The 24,000-nt window shown below is 43.8% G+C and overlaps 1 protein-coding gene across 1 annotated transcript in view; it reads left to right on the forward strand.

Annotated features, from left to right (window-relative positions):
* Positions 1 to 24,000, forward strand: part of ldlrad4b (low density lipoprotein receptor class A domain containing 4b) — a 43,908-nt gene that overhangs the window by 11,402 nt on the left and 8,506 nt on the right. The window contains 1 exon segment of the mRNA XM_034216050.1: positions 23,758 to 23,912. Coding sequence (XP_034071941.1) covers positions 23,758 to 23,912 — 155 coding nt within the window.

The following is a 24,000-nucleotide window of genomic DNA, read 5'->3' on the forward strand; positions in this document are numbered from 1 at the left end:
ATAATGTAGCTCATGCTTTGATGATTTCTCTGGCTGGAGAAAAGAGCTACAGTCTGCCTTTTTTTTTAAGCAGAGCGGGCGGGTCTCACTGGTGTATTTCCTCTTTATTCAGACCAAGAGGAAAATTGAAAAGGACTAGGAACATAGAGGGATCACAGTGCAGACAGTGTGTCACGGCCAGGAATCGAACCTCTGCTTACATACTGGGATACACGTGATTGGATTGAATTTGTGTTAGTCTCTAGCCATTGCTGTTCTTGGATTCATTGAGTGGTTGCAGTTATCTCATATGTAGGTGTAGTATTATAAAGTCCTATAAAGTCCTAAACTGAAACAGCTTCATGTAGACTTGCTCCGTTTGTGCATACTCTTAAGCCTACAGTTAGCAGTCAGGAAACATGATTAACCCTTAAGCCATTACTCATGTTAATTTTCAAATGAAATGTTATAGGAGGTTAGACTTCTGTGTGAAGGTGAAGTCCCTGCAGGGTGACAGGTCCTCTGCACAGCACACATGTTCCACTCTTAAGTAATTTAATCTATCATGACTCTTATCAGTCCTGTCTTTCTTTAACAAGTGGGGAAATCCCATATGCCTGCTGCACGAGGTCATTACACTTGTTTAACTCATGCAAATACCGGTGTGTTTTCCATTCAACAAACCTCATGTTGATCGTGCTGGTTGTTTTGTTGAATGGATTCCAGAAGATTCTTTCACTAAGTCAATGTTCACCAGCAATAAGAAACATTTCCAAGTAAAAATGAAGATCTTAGGGTTCAAAGCTTTAAAATGATATAGGATTTATTTTAACGTTGGTTAAAAACTATACATTTTTTTTGCAACCACTTTCTATATTTCTATATTAAAGGTCCATGTCATGGCCATTTCTACTGATCATAATTCCATTGTTGAGGTCTACTAGAATAGATTTATATTGTGCAATTTTCCAAACTCACATTGGTTTCTCAAACAGCATCTCTGTATGGTATGTGTATTCACTCTCTGTCCTAAACGGCTTGTTGGAGCTCTTGCCCCCCTCCCTGTGAGCCCAGTGTGCTCCGATTGGTCAGCTCGGCCCACTCTGTTCTGATGAGTCAACCACCAGAGAGGCTCCACCCATGTCTAACAGTGCTTTTTTCGGCTCGCTCTGAGCGGAACATCAGTCTTACGATGGCGTCGGTACAGCCGTATATGTTATACGCTAACTAACCAAACTGTACCTACAACTGTTGTTATTTAGGTGCACTTGTGGAAACTGCGCCATGATGCCTACCGAAGTGGAAAACGTCTGTTGCAAAGAAATTAGAAAGGTAGCCCAGCTTACCGTTACAACATTATGTAGCCAGCTAGCTGAAAACACCAACAGTAGCACACAACATTATATGCCAAGATACACCATACATACCCCACACCCTGCAGAACCTCCATAGCATGTACAGATTTGATTATAGACCTTTGAGGCGTAGAACGGAAGAAGACTACATTACCCTAACCCTCACACCAGATACTCACCGGACCCCCCCAATAAAGCAAAACTGCACGTTTCAGAGTGGCCTTTTATTGTGGCCAGCCTAAGGCACACCTGTGCAATAATCATGCTGTCTAATCAGCATCTTGATATGCCACACCTGTGAGGTGGGATGGATTATCTCGGCAAAGGAGAAGTGCTCACTATCACAGATTTTTTCAGATTTGTGAACAATATTTGAGAGAAATGGTTATTTTGTGTATATAGAAAATGTTTTAGATCTTTGAGTTCATCTCATGAAAAATGGGAGCAAAAACAAAAGTGTTGCGTTTATAGTTTTGTTCAGTGTAGTTTAGGTAGTTTGAGAGGTCATTAAAATAGCTACGTGTGATATTCTAACCTGAAGTGTGTGTTTTGTCCGCTCACCGCTGCATGTGATCATGCAGAGCTGCGTGTCGACTCGTCAGCAGCAGCTGATCTCTCTCTCCCGTCAGATTAGACTTCACTCGCGTTTATGTCCATATCGATCAGATCCAGCTAGTTCTAGCTAATGATATGACTACCTGCTTATTAAAGACACCTAAGACAATAAGCGTCGCTATGCAACTGGGTGAGGCCACAAAGTATAGCGCAGCATTATGCATTTGTTTACATGCCCACCGGAACCCTGAGGCATTACCAACAGATCAACGCACAATCAACCCATGAGGACATCTCTTTCTCCACATTAAGTGTTAGACATTAGAATGGACTATTCTTGTCTGTCACATACTCTCTTGTCTGTCACATAAGTGGCGCAACTGAAGCGGTATTGCGCTAAGGGGAAATTATTTTGACCGGACACTTTGACCGGAGAGATTTAGATTAGCCGGTCTTCAGCATATTTTACCGGTCATAGTCCGGTAATTACCGGCTAACGGGAACTCTGGTAGCGATACCCAGGAAGAAAACATTGGAAATCCAACGAGGCGTTTTGGGGAGGTCTTCTCTGTGTTAGAGTTTTACTCCCTACAGGGTGTATTTGAGAGTTTTTGACTCTGCAGACCGTTTACATGCAGAAAAACCTTCATAATACACAAGGGGATGGGTAATAACTGGAAAAGCATGACATGGGACCTTTTAAAATATGCCTGAAATAAAATAACGATTTAGATGTATAACCATAAAACTGTGAAGTACAGAAAACTTACATTTAAAGTTTGGTAGCAAATCTCAACAAATATCAAGCCAGACCCAGCCATGACTTAGAATAAAAAGATGTTAAATGTGTCTCAAAGTACAGAATATATTATCAAAGAGAATATCCTCTATCATCATCCAGGGTCAATGCACTTGGCCTCTGGGAAAGGTGTGTGTGTGTGTGTGTGGTGTGTGTGTGTGTGTGTGTGTGTGTGTGTGTGTGTGTGTGTGTTGTGTGTGTGTGTGTGTGTGTGTGTGTGTGTGGTGTGTGTGTGTGTGTGTGTGTGTGTGGTGTGTGTGTGTGTGGGTGTGTGTGTGTGTGTGTGTGTGTGTGTGTGTGTGTGTGTGTGTGTGTGTGTGTGTGTGTGTGTGTGTGTGTGTGTGTGTGTGTGTGTGTGTGTGTGTGGGTGTGTGTGTGTGTGTGTGTGTGTGTGTGTGTGTGTTGTGTGTGTGTGTGTGTGTGTGTGTGTGTTGTGTGTGTGGTGTGTGTGTGTGTGTGTTGTGTGTGTGTGTGTGTGTGTTGTGTCTGTGTGTGTGTGTGTGTGTGTGTGTGTGTGGGTGGTGTGTGTGTGTGTGTGTGTGTGTGTGTGTGTGTGTGTGTGTGTGTGTGGTGTGTGTGTGTGTGTGTGTGTGTGTGTGTGTGTGTGTGTGGGTGTGTGTGTGTGTGTGTGTGTGTGTGTGTGTGTGTGTGTGTGTGTGTGTGTGTGTGTGTGTGTGTGTTGTGTGTGTGTGTGTGTGTGTGTGTGTGTGTGTGTGTGTGTGGTGTGTGTGTGTGTGTGTGTAGCCAGCCCGGGGGCCCCCCAGCCGTCCCGGCCTGATCTGTATCCTGTGTGTGAGTGCTGTTAGTGTGTAGGTGGCAGCAGGGTCATCTGTCACTACCTCAGGCCAAACACACCGCACACTTGTTGACTCTCCATCAGACACATACAAAGATGTACCATCGGCACACATTTACACCTAGCTATAGGCTCAGACAGACACACCCACACACACACACACACAGGCACTCTTAGGCTCAGCCAATATTTACCCTGCAGTCTCCCGCCAGACAGCCAATCCAATCTCTCACTAAGCTCTTTGTTGTTTGTTTGGGTTGGTTTTTGCCTCTTTATTTTGTTTGTAGAGGTGTTGTACATTTGGAATTAGTTTGTTTTTTATTTAGTTTTATTATTAATGAATTTCAATAATGAGCCCTGGAAAAAAAGAAACTTCAGAGTCTGAGGTGTGAAAAGCAGAGACCTTGGGCAGGGGAGTGGCAGAGACAACCTACGAATGTTTTAAGAACAAATTAAAAAAAGGTTTTTGGGTTTTTCCTCCTAGACAGATTTATTCTATGATCACTGCTCCTATAATTAATTTCTGAGGGAATTTCTACGCTTGTAGTGTGTCTCAGTGGAGCGCTATGTAGTCTGCCACCTCTCCTGAGCTGAGTGTTATGGCAGTGAACAGTAGTGCTCAACATGCGGGGGTTAAGAAAGGGGCTCCTTGTTTCAGTCTGATGGTCCCCAGACCCTGTTTTTACACTGTTGAGCTGACCTGCTCACACACTCTGCGGGCCCCAGCAGCTTTAGCACAACTGCAAACTATCCATATTGTAAAGTCATCTGAGAGGATATTGGTTTTTTTCTCAGTTACATTAATATAGCAGACTGCTAAAATATTTAACTAGCCAAACTATGTCAGCGTAAGTGAGTTTCAAATTTCCGACCAACAATCCAACCACCCAAGAAAATCAATGTACTATTGCACAGTGAAGTACATATTCAAATAGGGGAAGATCAGGGACCAGTTCTGTTAAGCCCGGGGCCCCTGCCCCCGGGGGCTAAACACAACAATGTTCACGAAGACTGTGTCTCAGGGCTTCTTGACATTTAACAAACTATTGAATGTGTCATACCCACTTAACGGGAAGAAACTCAGCTAACGGACGATATGAACCATTTCTACCGAAACAAAATAGAACCTCTAACAACGAGCCTCTGAATTAGCACTAAGCGAAAGGGTGCTAACGCACTTAGCACATAACTCACTGTAGCAATCTTTATACTTCATGCAATAGCATATAAAATCTGAGATTCCACAGATTCCAATGGTATAAGTATCATCACTGTGCGACCAGAACTCACGGCAGCGAAAGCCAGGAAAGACAACAGACAACTTCACTTTACGTGGCCAAAACGGCACAATACGTCTTACCTTGCTGTTTCTGATCAAAAGTTGTGGTTCAAGGGCATTACAACGCATATACATGCTGCTGAAGGTTAATCCAATGTCTCTGTGTCACTTTGAAATGATTACTGATAATGCCATCATCAAATGTATGGCAATAATCTGAGTTTTCATATAGAGCAGGGGTCGGCACACAGGCGGACCACGGTCCGGATCCGGACCCAGACGCCGACCTATACGGACCCGGACCTATAATCAATACATTAATAGGGGATTTCAATTTTGACGGGGCGATTCTATTTTACCGCGGCCGACAGGGGGCGAAAGAGACGACGTGAGCGATACAGGGAGAGAAACACAGAAGAGAGAGGAGAGCACGGCGGAGAGGAGAGTGAGTGAAGAGAATAATAGTGATACAGGGAGAGAAGACGGAAGAGGAGAGTGAACAGGCGTGTTAGCGGCAGACAGGGAGAGACAAATAATTAGACATGGCGCTCTCCAAGAAGAGGAACGTGGACAGTGAGAACAGAGCTTTAACCCTGAGTGGACGGACTCATTCATGTTCATTCCTGCCCACAGGGAGCACAGAGCCAGTGTGTCTCATTTGTTCAGAGACCGTGGCGCTCATTAAAAGAGACAACACGCCACTACGAGACAAAACACAAAGTTTTTGACCGAACATTCCCTCTCAAGTCAGAACTGAGGTCACAGAAACTAAATATGGTTCCAGGGCAGGCTAACCGAGGCTAAACCAATGAGCTAACCGAGGCTAACCAATGAGCTAACCGAGGCTAACCAATGAGCACCTGCATGTGTGTATGAGAATGGCCCTGACACCATTTCAGCCCAGATCTAAAACTCCTGGCAGGACAAGCTCCAGCTCAATACTCGCACTGAATTAAAACAAAGTGAGTGAGGGACTGCAATATAAGAGGGACAGAAAGAGACACTTTAAAAACTGTTCAATTGTTATGATGTGTAAAGACTGATATTGTTCTATAATCGGCTGAAACTGTTAAGTCATGATGTGAAACGGTTAACAAAGAAATTGCACCCCCAACACACACACACACACACACACACACACACCACACACACACACACACACACACACACACACACACACACACACACACACACACACACACACACACACACACAGAGACCTCCTCCATTGGTTCCCAAAATGGGACCAGGGCAGATTTGTAGTCCTAGTGTGTTTAAGACAGGCCATCCGTTAAGTGTGTGTGTGTGATGGTGGTGGCGGGGGGTGGTTCTGCTGTCTCGGTCAACATCTATTTACACACAGTTTGACTGTTTGAGATGCTAAAGAGTTCCAGTGAATGAATGGCTGTGGGAATGGACGGGACGTATTCAATCAGACAGTACACAAGCAAACTGTCTTTTTTGCCTTGTAGCGGATTAGTTTTTCCCAGCATTCAGACAAATCAAATGCTTGGCATGTTTATTACCCTTTGTGAGCCCAGCCTCTCTACACGTCTCGTCTCTCCTTACATGAAACAAAGCAGCGATTATTGCTTTGAAATTACAAATGCTGTTTTGCGTCCCATGAAACAAAACGAGAAATAAAACAAGGCAGAAACGCGATGCCGCCCGCTGCTTGTCAGTATTTGGGCAATCCATTTGTTTGTGTGTGCAGGAACACCCAGACAGTGGAATAATGACATGTCTCTTCAAGTGGTGTGCAGGATTTCCCTTGGATTTTGAAGAGGCTTATTTCAAAGGGGTGTCACTGGAGTGTGGGCGTTTTAGATGGCCCTACAAGATTACTTCAGTGGGGGGGGACTTAGCGCCTAAGTTGCTTTATAATCACTACTGTAAAAAAAAAAATGTTGTCATTACCATTTTCATTCAATATTAGACAAAGGAAATATTTTCTCACAAGCAGGAGAAAAGACTGAATGGAGACATTTCTACTTCAGTTTCAAGAGTTGTATAGGTGTTAAATTAAAGGGACCAATCATGCAAAATGCTTTGATAGGTCTTTGCCCTTTGCAGGGGGGCGTGGTCAGCTGCAGCTCATTTGCCACAGAATCAGCCCTTGTGAAGACAGGGCTGGAAAAGTGCAAATAGAGCGAAATGAGGCATGGCTAAAATGCAGGATCTGTTTGGTATTTTGAAAAAAAAACTTCACAGACATGTATATAGGTATGGCCCTACAATATATTATTCAAATATAGCATGCCAAGTCCACTTTAAAGGAACAGTAACACTCTGAAACTCACAAATCTAAATAGCACTACAGGTACCACTACTTTGTGTAGTTTATCATTTAACTGTCCCTTTTTTTACAGAGAACGAATTGAGATGAAAGCTGCAAACATTGTCAATATTTTATAGTATATTATTTAACTTGTAAATACATTGTTTAATCCATCACATGGGTTAATTGGACCTTAAGTAAATGATGCCAAAAGTACCCGCTATCCTCTTTATTCTCTGCAAAACTATGGCTCGAGTCATATGTATCAAAAGCAAACTTGGATTAGTTTACCTTGTAAGGTCCTAGAACTGAAAGACACGTGTTATTTTTTTCAAAGCCTCATTCAGGCTCCTGCTATCATGTAAAGGGGAACTCCACCAAAGGGGAACTCGGGGAGTACTACTGCACATGTAAAATAAGTTCATTAAAGCTAATGTGTCTCCAGAGGGAGCTGTGTGGAGCCTGATGAAGTGTCTCAACTGATATCACAGTCAGTGTCTGGCAAAAAAAGGGAAAAGTCTAGAGGCGTGCCGTTAAGAAGGGAGAGATGTCATAGCAGTGTAATGCTATGTCAGTGTAGAACAGTGGTCGGCAACCATTGGCACGCGGCACCGTAACCAGTGGCACACTAGGAATAGGTGTGTAAAATATTTACATTCTTCTTTATCTCCAGGTGACTTTCTGCCGCTTCCTCCGTGGTTGCTGATCGTTTCACACAGAGAGGAAAGCACTTCACTAATTGCAGTACCCATAAGGAGCTGTACAAATGCCGCAGTTTTTGCGTGGCTGTGTCTTTAGTTGAAAGCCAGTGGCGATCTGCTCATCTCTCATTGAAATAACATGCTACAAAGGGGCGGACTGGCCATCTGTGTGTTCAGGAGAATCACAGAACGGACGATCGTCCTTATTATTATGCCGTTTAAACCAATTATTTACATTTTATTTTGTTAAATTCGGCATCATGTAAGTTGCGCTTGACAGGTTCCACACACTGCTTCCCCAACAGCGAGGCTCCCCACCCTCCTGTTTGACAGTTTCACGAGCGTCGAGCTCCTCTTTAAACTCTGTCTGCCCTGTAGGTCTACTCTAAATGAACCCAAAAAGCATTTGATCACCAAAGCAGGTCTGAAGTTTGTCAGTGCTTAAAATGATCTTCTTCCTTATTTATAGCAGCAGTTTATGAATATATAAATAAATGAGTGTAACCTGGACTACATAACAAGTGTTTTACTTTTGGTACTTTAGCTATTTTTCGATGGCAATAATTGTTTCTTTTTGGCATTGTGAATGCAGGGCTCTTAAAATTGCTCCTTTTTACTAAGGTTAAATATCTTCTACTTCTGCATATAGGGGCCACAATCTTCTACCACAGTTTATGTGATTGAATATCATTTAGTACCACTGTTGATACGAACAGTAGGTTTTGGAACATTGTGCAGTGAGCAAGTGCTGTCCGCGCGGTATTTTATAATCTTTTTACATTTTAACCCAGTTGAACCTCCCAGCCTGGAGCCAAGTAGTAAAGGAAGTGTGTGGGCATCAGATCCTCTTCCTCCTCTCCTCCTCACTGCTTCTTGTTGTTGGCTGATGATTCGGAGCGCTCTCTGATTTGAGTCCCTCTCTTCTCATCCAGACACACGAGTCAGACAGCGGTGTCTGATACTTACCCCCCCCAAACCTGTCCCCCCCCCCCCCCCCTTCCCTCGGCACCCACCAGCTGACCCCAATCAGGCACAGGGCCTGCTCTATTGTCTGGCTGGGGAGAGGAGACACACACACCCACACACACACACACACACACACACACACACACACATAGACTCAGACTCAGACTCAGACAGGGGGTCAGGGGGAGATAGAGGATGTCTGGTCTCTGACTCCCCAACCCCCCAACCATAACACAGCATCTCCTTCGCTCCTCTCCCCTTCTCTCCTCCTCCTCCTCCTCTCCTTCTCTCCTCCTCCTCCTCCTCCTCCTCCTCCTCCTCCTCCTCCTCCTCCTCCTCCTCCTCCTCCTCCTCCCCCCCCCTCCTCCTCCTCCTCCTCCTCCTCTTCCTCCTCTCTGCAGACTCTGGCAGGCCCAGATGTATGCAAGGTGTTTAGGATTGGCATTGGTTAACTAAGTCATCAGGCGACATGACTGAGTCAGCACGGAGAACGGTTGGCTCCCCATGCTGACAGCTTCTCTCCGTCTATTGCAGACTGCCACCTCGGTGTTGGAACCATGTTTGCTGTGGTGAAAGCACTCTGGGTTTTTCGCAATATGGGCTATAGGTTATCTGCAATGCCCTGCTTTCTCACAAGAGAAACTGTAGTTTGAGAATGCGTTCATTGACTTTGCCTAGCATGTAACAAATCAGATGAGGTCGCAACATTGAGCGAGACTATAGAGTGGTTTGCTTTCGAGCACATTTTGGAAGTAGATTGTTTCATCAGCAATCTGATTATGTATTTTGTTGTTATTTGTGTGCCATAGAGCTCCATTGTTTTCCAAAAACGACTATTAAACTCATCACTCATCTGCACCGTTGCACCCTAAACTCCCACACTCCGTTTACTATTATTTGATTAATGTTTTCTAAAAAGCTGAAGAGACTTGTCCATGACATATATATTTGTTCTTAGTGCTTCTTCAGTATGATGGGCTTGGTGTTGAGTGCCAAAAGATATCCTGCAGCACAATCCTTATGCTCTAATGTAATTAGACTGGTTAGTCTCTTTAATACTTTACTGTAGCTATGGATGTCAAAGCATTTTAAATAAAAAAACTCAGCAAATGTATAGTACATTATTTAAAATGGATCTTATTATTAAAATGATGTATAGATAGATAAACGGACAGGGACATCATGTAGGCTAACTGAAAGTGCTTGACACCACACAGAGCCTTGCTTACTATATATAGGAGGTATTTTGAGTTTAAATCGAGATGATCACATGGATGGCACGCTCTTCACCTGTCTTTCCTTTCTGATCTTCACGCTCTGCGTTCTGCTGGAAGCTAACGTGGCTCCTGGCTAGCGTTGCTAATGATGATTAGGGCATGGAGATCCTGCATGTGAATTATTAATATTGGTCATAGTCACAGCATCCGGCTTGGCCCTGCCCAGTGCCGTCCCAACACTAACACACATTAGCCCCAGACCAGCTGCACCCAGGTCTGCACCAGGTGAAGCTCCATGAGAGGGTCCCACCAACAATCAGCCACATCATTCAATAACTATCAATGTCTAATCCTTCAAAGCAGTCAAACATTCTGTGCATTTGCAGTTGTCATAATGATTCCTCCATAAACCCGTAGTCCCCCTGCTGCTCATTTACAGCCATTCTATTCCCATGAGACAGGACTTTTAATGGGAAGAGCTTATGGTTCCTCGTGTGTGTGTGTGTGTGTGTGTGTGTGTGTGTGTGTGTGTGTGTGTGTGTGTGGTGTGTGTGTGTGTGTGTGTGTGTGTGTGTGTGTGTGTGTGTGTGTGTGTGTGTGTGGTGTGTGTGTGTGTGTGTGTGTGTGTGTGTGTGTTGTGTGTGTGTGTGGTGTGTGTGTGTGTGTGTGGTGTGTGTGTGTGTGTGTGTGTGTGGTGTGTGTGTGTGTGTGTGTGTGTGTGTGTGTGTGTGTGTGTGTGTGTGTGTGTGTTTCTTTTACACAGCGTCTGCCCTCTAAAACGAAAGAGTAAGCACACAAACTACTAAATCGATTACTAAAAAGGTATAACGTTTGCGTGGGTGTTGCTGAGTTGTCGATATCCGTGGTTACACTCCGTCACCCAAAGAGTTCTACCTCGTCGAGTCAGAAGCTGCTTTTTATTCTGCAGTATTCGCCGTCAGCTGAACTCCCCAAGTGCTTTTTCTACTGAGAGACGGAGAAAAGAAAGGAAGGAAGAAATGGGTGTGGGTGGAAAAGTGTGTGAGAGAACGCAATAAGGTATAAAAGGGGAGCAAAGAAAGAGGCAGAGAGGGAAACAACGAGGGAAGGAGATCTGAAGTTAGTATGTTGTATTACTTTTAAAGTAGCTACTCCATCTTTGTTAGTGCTCACTAATGGCAAAATCATATCTCCTCTCAGATACGATGAGGTTGTGTTTTGTCACTTATATTTTTAAGAGGGATTAACTGTAAGATATTAGTGAAAGGATGTCATGACAGGATGAGATTGTTGCTGAAGCAGAGTGCAGAGTAATGGAGGCTGCTCCTGCCAGAGGACTGAGCACTTCTTTATCGTTAGGACACCAGCTTCTCTCCACATTTAACTATCCTCCCCTCTGTTTGAACCCCCCCCCCCCCCCCGCTGCCCCAGGTCTATTTTTACTCCCTTCCCTCTCTCAGCAAGTCTAAAACATCCTGGTCATCTCCAAAACACCACCACCATCTTTGAGAAAGATGCCCCCCTTCCGCACTCCGCCTGCTTCTTCTTCTTCTGCAGCTTCTTTTCTTTTTTTGCAGTTTCTTCTGTGTTCCGCAGCTGTTGCTCAGCACCCTCTGAAGTTCAGCTCGCGGTCACGGCCAAGTGTTCCAGGGATGAAAAAAGTTTTTTTGATAGGACTTTTTTTCCTGCACGCACTTCCCTTTATCTTGCAGATTTCTCTTCATGTACAAAATGGTCCCCTGACATCGCCCCCCCTCTCTGCTGCATCCTTTATCACTGATACACTTTCTCTGTCTTTCTTTTTGGTTCTCTCGGTCTCCATCTCTCTTTCCTGTGTAGTCATGCCTGCCAGGCATTACTTCATGGGGAGGGGGGGTTTGCTGTGTTAGATTGCACAATGCGCGTGCATGTGGAAGGTATTTTAACAGCCCATAATGTGAGAATCCGAGGGAGTGGGAGGGAAGGTAGGAGACAGAACGAGGTGGGACAAGAGATAGGGAGGCAGACATGACTAGAGTACATTGGTATAGTAGAAAAGAAGAGGTGGAGGTTGACATTTGGAGAAGAAAAGAGAGCTATACATCATGAAAGGAAAAGCATGGAGGGATTACAAATCAGAAGGATAAATAGAGAGTGAGAGGAGGAGACATAATGAAAGAGAAACCTAGAGAGAAGGACACGGTCCATGTTGGAGTGACAGCCTCTACAGCACTGAGCCACAGCAGAAGAAAACGCCACGCAAGCATAGCTGCTGAGGAGCAGTTCTTTCCAAAATGGAAAGCAGTTATGATTAGCAGGAAGGGATTAAAGTGAGTGATTACAAACACACGGAGTGTAATTACACACCAGAGGAGGAGGCTGTTTGTCTCCGCTGCTTTTTGTCCTAATGTTTTCATTGAGATGTGTTAGAGGTTTTATGTGTTCCTCTGAATGAGTTCCTGATGAGGTGTGAAAAGGGGTGCAGCTTCTGTTGCTAATATGTACATTTGTATCAACTCATTTTTTGTGTATGTTTTCATTCATCATAATCATAAGAAGGGTAAACTCTCCCAGAAAGTTTGATATGTCTCTTAAGTTAGTTTGACTAAGAGAAATGTAAATGCTACTGCATACAACTCAAACTATGACAACGATTATTTTCATTATCCGCCAATCTGCAGAGGAATTTCCTTATTATTTGAAATGATGATGATTCAAATGTAAAAAAGCAAACTGAAAACTTTAAACATTTGAATAATCACCTATAGGGTTCATAACTAGTATTCAGCATGTTATATAGTGCTCAAGATGTGTCACATTACGTGTGAGCATCCGTCTGGGAGGGGTCTACAACTTGACTGTTGTTGAAACACTACTTTAGAGTTGCATGGGGAAATGGCCTCTCTTGGTGGTTGAAGATAGTTGTCTGTGCTATCAAATGAACATGTGCAGGCAGAATGCAGACAGAAGGCCTCTCATTTCCTCTCCCCTCTCTCTTGTTTGCTTATTTTCCACCCTTTTCTTGTTCAGTCTCAGATGTGATAGGCTTTGTAGTTTGTCTCCCTGTAACATCTGTCTTCCTTAACCACGCTCTCCCCGCACCGATCCTCTACCTCCCCCTCCCCCGTCTTATCTCTGTTCCTCCCTGTGTCCAGTATCTATTTGTTCAACCTGAGCCTTATTTTCTTTCCTTCTCCTTTTCAGCTCTGCGTTACTCCTTTTTTATTTATTTTTCCTTTGTTATCACGGATCTCCCTTGTTTTGTTCAGCATGGCTTGACCTGTTCCTGCCTCCTGTGATGTTGACCTGAACCAAAATAAGGATAGCAGGATCATTTTTATAAAGCAGGTTAAACAACACTAGTAACTCACAGGTTATTATGGTCTGTAGGACATCTGCCTGCCAACCCAACCAAGAGTTAGTATTATTAGTTAATACAATGTAGCCATCTCTTTAATGGAAATGTAAAAATGTCAGGGCATAACAAATGATTTATTACCTTTATGACCTCAGAGTAGAACATGGCAGAGCCGTCAGTGCCTGAAAACCGTTAGAGACACACACACACACACACGTACGCTTTGAGCAGCATGCTACAGCACAGGCTGAACTCTAGTCATAGAAAATGTACCTCTACACTAATTCAGATGATGACCCTGGCTGACCCCAGGCAACATGTACACACACACACACACACACACACACACACACACACACACACACACACACAAACACAAACACTCACTTTAACCCTGATATTACTGACCCTGGGCTCTGGTTCAATCACGCGAGAGAGTGTAGTCAGTCTTGCTTTAGGCAGGGGGAGGGAGGAAGGGGGGAGGGGTGTCTAGACGCTATCCTGTCCGTCTGGCTCTGATAATGTACAATGTACGAGCAGATGTAACCAGACCCTAGGTTAGTCTAACTATTAGGAACAGAAAATAAATGCACGATTGCATTTTTACAGGCCTGCGTCCTGTTTCATCTTGACCTGCTGTACTAGACCTGCTGTGCACACAGTGTTCCTCTGCTTCAAGACTCGGACGAGAACACTGTTATTGGCCAGGTTGGAAGTAGCCATCCTGTGTGAGTCCTGCTTTTTAAACCCCATTTAGTCTCTGCTGGGAAACAGACAGGCTGTCTGCTGTGTGAGCCAGAGAAGAAGGGGGAGATGGATGGAAAGAAAAGAGAGGCAGGAGAGAGGAGAGACAGAGCTGTAATTGTTTGTTCTCTTGTTGTTGCCCTGAGTCCCCATAGCAGGAAACAGACAGACAGACACACAAACAGGCTAAACTAGTTCATTTATTTCCATGGAGGGACTGTGGGAAGGATGCTATAACTAGGTTCATATCCTCTACATGACACACACACACACACACACACAAACTATACAGTGGGGTTACGAGCAGTGTTGTGCTAGTTACTGAAAACCAGTAACTAGTTACCATTACTAGTTACTTCATTTCAAAAGTAACTCAGTTACTTTACTAGTTACTTACACCCAAAAGTAATGCGTTACTGTGAAAAGTACCGTTTTAGTTACTTGAAAAAAGGGCTCCCATTAATGCCCTTATAGCCTTCATTTCAGTACTGTTATTGCATTGGAGAATAATACAATCTGTTGATCAACTTGACATGCATTATATGCAATCTGGATTGCATCGATATTAGCTGGCTTTCCATTTTTGTATATTCTTTCTCCAGGTACGTTTTCCGTCCCATATGCCGTGTGCCGCCCGGACATGCTATCATGCTATCATGCTAACTAGCTCCCTGAAAGCGGGTGACTCCACTGTAGCAATAGCCTGCATGTGTTCTACAACATACCGTGCAATGGCTTTATCGACTTTTCCCTGGCTAGCAGTCCCTCGGTTAAAATCCAGCCGCTGTTGCTTAGGTGGAGGTGGAGTGGCGTCGGCTGAATCTCTGTGGTCTTAGCTACTAGCTTCGTCCCAGCATGTTGTTTTTGCAGATGTTTTAAGAGATTTTAATGACTGGTTTGGGCAGTAGATAGGATCTTTGACCCGCCAAGACACAACTTACATTTAACAGAAACGTTATTTTCTTTGTGCTCGACAAAAGTGAAATAGTGAGAATATCTCCAGGTGGAGAAACTAGACTTGAGCTCCGCCGCCGCCATGATAGTCTTGTTAGTAAACAACACAAACACGCCCACAGCCCGTCTCCGCATGTGACACAGGAAGTATCAAAGTACATTTACTCAAGTACTGTACTTAAGTACAGTTCTCATCTCTGTTCGCCTGGCTGTTGACTATATAAAAAAAACTAACGGAGCAACGCACCATGTAGTAACGGTAACTGAGTTACTGAATTAAAAAAGTAATGCGTTAGAGTACTAGTTACTGCCAAAAATAACGGCGTTACAGTAAACTTTGTAACGCGTTAGTCCCAACACTGGTTACGAGAGACTAGCTGCCAGGCCAATGCGGCCGTCTAGATGTTACAGTGCACATCTCCCAGGGGAGATAGAGGTGTGTGTGTCTCTCTCTCTCTGTCCCTTCATCTTCTCTTCCGTGTGTGTGTGTCAACCCCTGCAATGGCGCCCCAGCAGTTTCGGGCCTTGTTGATCACGGCACCATGCCCAAGGGTTACCATAGCAACGGCAGTAAGGTGCAGTTGTGATTGCCAGGTGTCACTGTGGGAATGCACATTTTTACTGACTGAGAGGTCGCTGAGCATTGCAGCAGGAAACGGTTAGAGCCTGTTGAGGGTCAACTACTATCTGGATATCTGGAGCTCAGTTTAGCTAGGTAAAAAACACCGTGCTGCTTTCATGTTTTGCCTAACATTTAAGTGTGGGGAGACATGCAAATGCTCCCTGTCATGTCAGTGTCCTACTGTCCTGTCAGTGTCCTACTTTCCTGTCCTGTCCTGTACCACAGCAGCTCCCTGTCAGGCTCTGTTTTTACTTATGGCCGTCGCTGCAGCAATTCCATAAGCTGCTGCTGTAGCTCTGTGTGCTGCTTGGCTGCAAGATAGGATTCCTAACAGCTGAAGCTCAGGGTCTCTAGTCTGAGATGAAAGGCATTTCCCCTGCTGGTGGGAGCAGCTCTCCCACTCTGAATCAGCAAGCATCTAGCGAGCTGTTCCCTGCACGCTCACGCTCCACTGTCAGCATACACCCACTCTCAAACCTGAACCATGGAATACATTGTGGTGGTTTTGGACATGCTTTGCTCCTTTGAGCAAACTAAACCAGACAGGCCTGGTTTTCTCACAGAACCGTCTAAGGTCATCTGAGCTCAAATGTTAAGTATATTGAGCAATAACAATGTTAGAGGGCCTGGCTGAGTGTAAGTAGTCTCTATGGATAGTCATTGGCCTGATTTTTATAGGGCCAAGCAGAGAAAGCCTGTACTCCCTCATCATTCGCAGAAGTGAGTTTCTCCCAGCATTAACTATTTCTTGTTGCCGTAGGAATGACTTGGCTGTGTGAGTCTGTCCAAGGTAATGTGGACTGTGCACTAAAACATGCTGTTGCTAAGCTAGCAAGGAACAGTAGACTAGGAGAGTGTGGTACTTTATTTGTAATAAATACAGATTGAATGTTCTTCCACTGAAACATGTCTGCAACAAAATTCCAGTTCTAGATATCTCAATACCTGGAAAAATATAAGCAAAACTACCAGACAGACGTGTATTATTATGATCAATTCCCGACATAGCATACAGTGGGGCAAAAAAGTATTTAGTCAGCCACCAATTGTGCAAGTTCTCCCACTTAAAAAGATGAGAGAGGTCTGTAATTTTCATCCTAGGTATACCTCAACTATGAGAGACAGAATCCAGAAAATCACAAGATTTTCTATGGGGTTGAGATCTGGAGACTGGCTAGGCCACTCCAGGACCTTGAAATGCTTCTTACGAAGCCACTCCTTTGTTGCCCGGGCGGTGTGTTTGGGATCATTGTCATGCTGAAAGACCCAGCTACGTTTCATTTTCAATGCCCTTGCTGACGGAAGGAGGTTGTCACTCAAAATCTCACGATACATGGCCCCATTCATTATTTCCTTTACACGGATCAGTCGTCCTGGTCCCTTTGCAGAAAAACAGCCCCAAAGCATGATGTTTCCACCCCCATGTTTCACAGTAGGTATGGTGTTCTTTGGATGCAACTCTCCTCCAAACACGTCTAGTTGAGTTTTTACCAAAAAGTTCTATTTTGGTTTCATCTGACCATATGACATTCTCCCAATCCTCTTCTGGATCATCTAAATGCTCTCTAGCAAACTTCAGATGGGCCTGGACATGTACTGGCTTAAGCAGGGGGACACGTCTGGCACTGCAGGATTTGAGTCCCTGGCGGCGTAGTGTGTGACTGATGGTAGCCTTTGTTACTTTGGTCCCAGCTCTCTGCAGGTCATTGACTAGGTCCCCCCGTGTGGTTCTGGGATTTTTGCTCACCGTTCTTGTGATCATTTTGACCCCACGGGGTGAGATCTTGCGTGGAGCCCCAGATCGAGGGAGATTATCAGTGGTCTTGTATGTCTTCCATTTTCTAAGAATTGCTCCCACAGTTGATTTCTTCACACCAAGCTGCTTACCTATTGCAGATTCAGTCTTCCCAGCCTGGTGCAGGTCTACCATTTTGTTTCTGGTGTCCTTTGACAGCTCTTTGGTCTTGGCCATAGTGGAGTTTGGAGTGTGACTGTTTGAGGTTGTGGACAGACTGTGTCTTTTATACTGATAATTAGGGATGGGTACCGAGCCCCGGTATTAAGCGGGCCCCGGGGCTGAATTATTAAAGACCGTGGTACCGTTAAGCTCCGACGTTGGCGGTCTTTTTATCGGTACTGGAGACATGTCAAATATATATTATTGCTACATAAACATTATATTGCAGTTTTAGTGTCACCAACTCTGTTTCTAACATGCAAAAAGACTGAAAAATGCGTCTATGATTATTTTTAGTATTTTCGATCTCTCTCCCGTCTGTGTGCGAGGGGGCGGGGCACTTTACACACACGCAGTTGCTACATGCAGCCAGCAACACACACACAGAGGAGATGGCGGAGAGAACGCGCTCCGAGGTGTGGTTAAACTTTACCCGTCTCGATGCTCGTTGCCAAAAGTGCAATAAGTGTTCAGCATGTAAGGGCGGTAACACGAGCAATTTGTCTAAACATTTATCAAAAGTGCTCCACATCCAGACGGAGGAATGCACCGGGTTCCACTGTCTTTCTAGCAGCTCTGTAGCTCCGTCCACGAGTAACGTTTCCACGTCAGGTGTTATGTATGCTAGCAGCAACACACGGAGTTAACTCCATGATACAAACATGGGTTAATGATTAGAGGAAACTGAGTTACTTAGTTTGTTAAAGTTTCAGCTATTCTGTTTACAGTCTGTCATCAGATTATTTAATACGATTTGTTAAAACATTGTTGTTTCTTTTGATGTGAAATATTATGTATTTAATTAAAATAAAAAGCAATGTTAGTTTTGTTCACAATTTGTTTAGTTAGTTTACCTTGTTTTTTTCTCTCCAAAAGAACCGATAAAAGTACCGTTAAAAGACCGGACCGATAAGCGGTATCGATAAAAGTAGTAGTACCGTTAAAACCTTAACGATACCCATCCCTACTGATGACGAGTTCAAACAAGTGCCATTAATACAGTTAACGAGTGGAGGACAGAGGAGGCTCTTAAAGAAGAAGTTACAGGTCTGTGAGAGCCAGAAATCTTGTTTGTTTGTAGGTGACCAAATACTTATTTTACCGAGGAATTTACCAATTAATTCATTAAAAATCCTACAATGTGATTTCCTGGATTCTTTCCCCCCATTCTGTCTCTCATAGTTGAAGTGTACCTAGGATGAAAATTACAGACCTCTCTCATATTTTTAAGTGGGAGAACTTGCACAATTGGTGGCTGACTAAATACTTTTTTGCCCCACTGTAAGTCCTCAGACAGTGTGTGCTGTGACTGCTGGGTCTGACAGCTTCTTTTCACTGGGGTCCACTGAACTGTATGACCTCACATTGGCCTCTCACTCACACACACAAAGGTCAAATGTCCGTCATTGGGTCACTGTGTGTGCACTCTATATGCTAGGTATCAAACTTCAGAATATTTCAGTACTGATCAAAATGCTGGATAGACAAAAAATACATACAGTATAAGCGTTCCTCAAAGGTATGAAAAACATTTTCTTACTGGTCTCAAAACGTAAGTATTATATCAACCTAACTTTCAGATTATACCCAGCCTAGTCTCTAACAACAATACTATTATGTTGGTTCTGTACTTTTACTATTGCACTGTAGCTAAATAAGGGAGAAGATTATCTGTCTAGCTGTGAACATGGCTACAGTTAAAGAGGAAGTATTGGGAACGACACATGTCAGCCAATACAGTGAATTATTTTGCTACGTTAAGGAGAGGAGAAAGCCAATTCAGTGGTATTTAGCCTAATTGTATTGGGGTAGCACAATATGCATCCATCCAATCGATAAAAAGTCATTTGCTTGGGCAGAAAACCCAAATCTAGAAAATCCAAATCTTCTGGCAACACTGCTTTTTAGAAAGTTCATGCAAACTTGTAAAAATATTATGAACCATCCAGATCTCTCAGGTCTTCAGGGACTGGTCAGCTTTCTGTCCCCAGAGTCAGAACTAAACATGGAGAAGCAGCGTTCAGTTATTATGCTCCAAATATCTGGAACAAACTCCCAGAAACCTGCAGGTCCGCTGCAACTCTGACTACTTTTAAATCCAGGCTGAAGACTTTTCTTTTTGTCGCTGCTTTTAATTGAACTATTCATATCTTAGACTGCACTGTAACTTTTATCCATGTATTTTTTCTTTTAATGTTTAATTTATTATCTTTTTTTAATGAATGATTTTAAATGCCATTTTCTTAATGTCTTTCATTTTTTGTAAAGCACTTTGAATTGCCTTGTGTTGAAAGGTGCTATATAAATAAACTTGCCTTTCCTTGTAACCTATGTCTGTACAGATATCTGAAAGTGGTGTTATGGTGCTGTGTGGACGGTCACGTTCACATGATGAAACACACTCAGTGGCCTCTCCCCAGCAGAGCGATGGGACGGCTGGCTGCAATGATTCATCCTGCTGAAGGAATAAGGGTGCTGCAGACGCCGGGCTCATATTGTTTAGACAAGTGGATTACTGTTGTAATAACATCAGGCTGGTGCTGGTAATGCAGACTGCAGGCACACTGATCTGTGGCCTGTGTGAGACTCAGAGCTGTACACTGTGTTCTGGAGCCACCTCAGGTTCATTCCACCCATCTCAACTCCTCCTCTTGCTTCCTTCCTCCCTCATGTTCTGAGCAGAGGCTAGTGGCTTTTCTTTTCTTTAGCTTGAACTGTAAAAACAGCCCGGCTGTACTTCAGAAGGCAACTTTAAGCCGCTGTCTGGTTTGTGTGGCTCTCACAACAGCAGAAGGCAGCGTTTGTGGTATTTACTGTATAAGGTAGGCTTACACAGGGGCCTGGTTGACTTGGTTTCCCAGAATGCTGTTCTCTGAATGAAATCCTCCCCCCGTCCCCGCCCTGTGGCGGCTGTGGTGAGCGAACAGGCCTGGGCTGGTTGTGGCTCAAGCTCCCAAAGAAGACAGTAAGCTTAGCAACGTAGCGAGCAGAATGGCTCTCAGGATGTCAGTCTTTCCACCAGTCTTTGGTCCAGATACCACGGAACGTACCAGCGCTAGTATAATGATTTGCATCAATAGGTTGTATACATGGCATTTTACAGATCAACTAAAGAACCAGCTCCTATTCTTATGTTATGATCAGAAGATGGATTTGTAGATAGTTTAACATTTGAAATCATGATACAATCACATCTACTATTCTAAAATCCTGTGATTGGTTTGTTTGCTATCCCACCTCAAACCCTCCGCAGGAGAGTCCACCTGCAAGAGGACACCTGTTCAGGCGGTCTCAGTTCAGTGGTCAGCAGCAGGGTTTCCATTGATAACTGTAACACCTTCACACTTGATCTGTGCTAGCTGGGCTAACAGACCTGAACCAGGACTCTTTACAGGGTCATGAGTAGGCTTTGCTTGGCTCTAAGGGTTCACAAGAGTTGGGGAACCAATGATATAGGGCTCCAGCAGACCAGAAGAAAGCATGTGTAAGAGCTTTTCAGAAGCCTGGTTCCTGGAATGTAACTTTACCTCAGCCTCTCTCCCTCACGTTGGAGGAACATGGCTCTACTAGCTACTACACTACTTGCTGCTTCTTTCCAGAACACTCCACACTTCTTTCCTATTATGTGTGTGTGAGGACATTGCCAGATGGGCATTTAGTGCTATTAGGTTCTTCGTCTTCACTTTCAGCATTGTATCCCCTCAGTCCCACGTTAAGTATATTGTGACGAATAGCTTTAAAACTCTTTCCCAATGTCTGGGGGGAGCATACTTTGTTGTTGCTGTGGCTTCAATACTTTTACCTCAATTATACCTTATACCTATATTCCTCCTAGCTTAGCACTTTCTACTTTTGTTGTTATTTTGTTTTACTTGCTTGTAAGCGCTTTGAGCACCAGGAAAAGCGCTTTATAAATGTAATGTATTATTATTATTATTATTATTATTATACATTCATTAATAAGGTGGGTTTCAGTTATTGGTTTAACACTTCTCTCATCGTCCTTCGTCTTGCAAAAGAAAAGTCGTTGAGCGTGTCTGCCGGTGTTGTTTTGCACCTCATTCCTCCGCTCTTGTGTGGTTAACGTCGGTTGGTTTTACTGGCTTAGGTTTCATTCTTCGCAGCGTTTTTTTACGCCTCCCTGTGGTTTGTGTTAGTTGGCCTTCTTCCTCTCAGTCTTACCCCACCCCTCCCCTGTGGCGGCTATGGTGTGGGCAGAGGCAGGTTTGGGTGGGTTTACATTTCAGCTCAGACTCCACATGAACCCACCCTAATGCTGATGAATAAGCCGGGGAGGATTACTGAGGTTGGGAACACTGGGAGAGGATTTACTGGACTGGGCTGGTCCCTGCTTTAACTTTTTCTGTGTTTCCTGCACGTATCAGTTGTCTGTTCAAATCCATATGTTATTTACTTTTGAATTATGAAGGTCTTTTTTTACGGAGGTAATCAAATCTGTCAGTTTTTTTGTTTTTGGAATTTTGAATTTCACATGCAGTTTTCTTGTCATAACCTGTTCCCTCCCCTGCTGTTTCAAAAACGGCCAAAGTGGATAGTGGGTAGTAAACTCCGAAAAATGCACAGAGATTTGTGGAGGATCCTTCCGCCAGAATGGAGGGATTGTAGCTCAAATAGCTGAGTGTACATCGTGTCATTGTTCTTACAGAGCTACACACAAGAACACAAACTGTATATACACACACACACACACACACACACACACACACACACACACACACACACACACAGACACAGAGAGACATAAAGTGAGTGAGTGTTCAGCTGTGAGTAAGATGTGAGTCAGAGGTCAGACAAGGTCAAGACTTCTGCTCAGAACAAAAAGCATGTTGGACTGCAGACAGGGACACAGAGGAAGGAGGGATGCCAGAGGAAGAGAGAAACTGAAAGTGGGAGACAATGGATAATAAGGAACACAGAGAAGGAATGACAGTGGGTGAGGAAGGAATGCAAGAAAAGACTGATAAAGGCAGAAACAGCTGGCAGACTTCAGAAAGAGTGTTGTTGTTCAGAAGGAAGAGGGGAGAGTTAGTGGAAAAGATGGATAGGAGGGCGATGGGAGGCGAGAGAAGGGTTCAAGAGTGGGAGGAGAAAGAAAAAGGACGAAACAATGAACAAGAGACAGACGTGACTGTAAGGCAGCAACCACCGTGTCCTGATCATCGTGTGTGTGTGTGTTTCCCATTTCCGGGTCACTACCAGAGGACCGAGGATTACGAGGAGGGGAAATTAATGAAAATGAGAAAGGCCCTGGGACAGAGTCGACACTCATCTCTCCTGTGTTTTGAATCTTTTCTTTGTGGAGTGGCTGCACTCACACAGGAGTTTGCCCTGTGCTCCCCTCTGCTGGTGAAGGGTGTAACAGTCAGAATAGTGCTAAGTCAGGGACTCTGCGATAAACACCTTCAGGTCAATGTTTCATTGTTTCATCCCTCTCCAAAATAACTGCTGTTTTGGAGCATTTGCAGCATTTTGTTTTGGGAGTTTTGGGTGCACTATTTTAAGTATTTTTTATTTAATTTCTTAAGTATACTCTCGGAGGAGCTTGGGATCTTTCGATTTTCATTGCAAAACGTCTTGCTGTGGCTATTGTGCATATGACAATCAAGCCCTTCAATTGAATTGAATCACAAGATTTCCATTAGCTGATGAACTTTACACAGTTTTGGTTTCCAAGAATATTTTTAAGCTTTTTGGGAAATATTGAATTATGCCACTATTCTAATCCAGAAAAAAGTAGAAAAGCAAACATTGCTTAGAGAAATGCATTGTATTCTAATGTACAACTCAAACTTGAACAGATTAGTACGTCGTGTGAATAATGCGTCTCTTTCAGTCGTCACTTTTACTGCGGGGTATTAATAGTTTTACAAATAAAACGTTTTCAATAGTCTTCTTCTACCACGTCCAATAGCAACATTTCCAGTTAGAAATTGGAGATACAAGTAAAGCAAGAGGGCATTGCCCCTGTAAAACAAACTCAAGTGTCATAAACAAGTACACTAAATGTATATATTATATATATATATATATATATATATATTTATTCCCAAATAGGTTGGTTATAGCGTTAGCATATCCAGCATCCATGCAATGTTAGTATATCCTGCGTCTATGTACATTTGTATTGTTTTTAATGGTTTGAAGTTATTTTGAACCTGCGTCTGTCTGTATATGTTTGATGCTAACCCTCCTTTCCCCTTCTGTGTGTGTGTATGCAGCTGAACTGGAGTTTGTTCAGATCGTCATCATCATCGTGGTGATGACAGTGATGGTGGTGGTGATCATCTGCCTGCTCAACCACTACAAGCTCTCCACCTGGTCCTTCATCACGAGGCAGAGCCAGGCCCGGAGGCACGAGCACGCCCTGCAGCAGGTCAGTGCACCCCCAGCTGCCCACAGAGGGTCTGTGGTCCATACAAGACTACAAGATATGAAATACGTCAGTAAATACCCCACTGGTG

This window comes from Gymnodraco acuticeps, unplaced genomic scaffold (assembly GCF_902827175.1).
Source record: "Gymnodraco acuticeps unplaced genomic scaffold, fGymAcu1.1, whole genome shotgun sequence".
NCBI lineage: Eukaryota > Metazoa > Chordata > Actinopteri > Perciformes > Bathydraconidae > Gymnodraco > Gymnodraco acuticeps.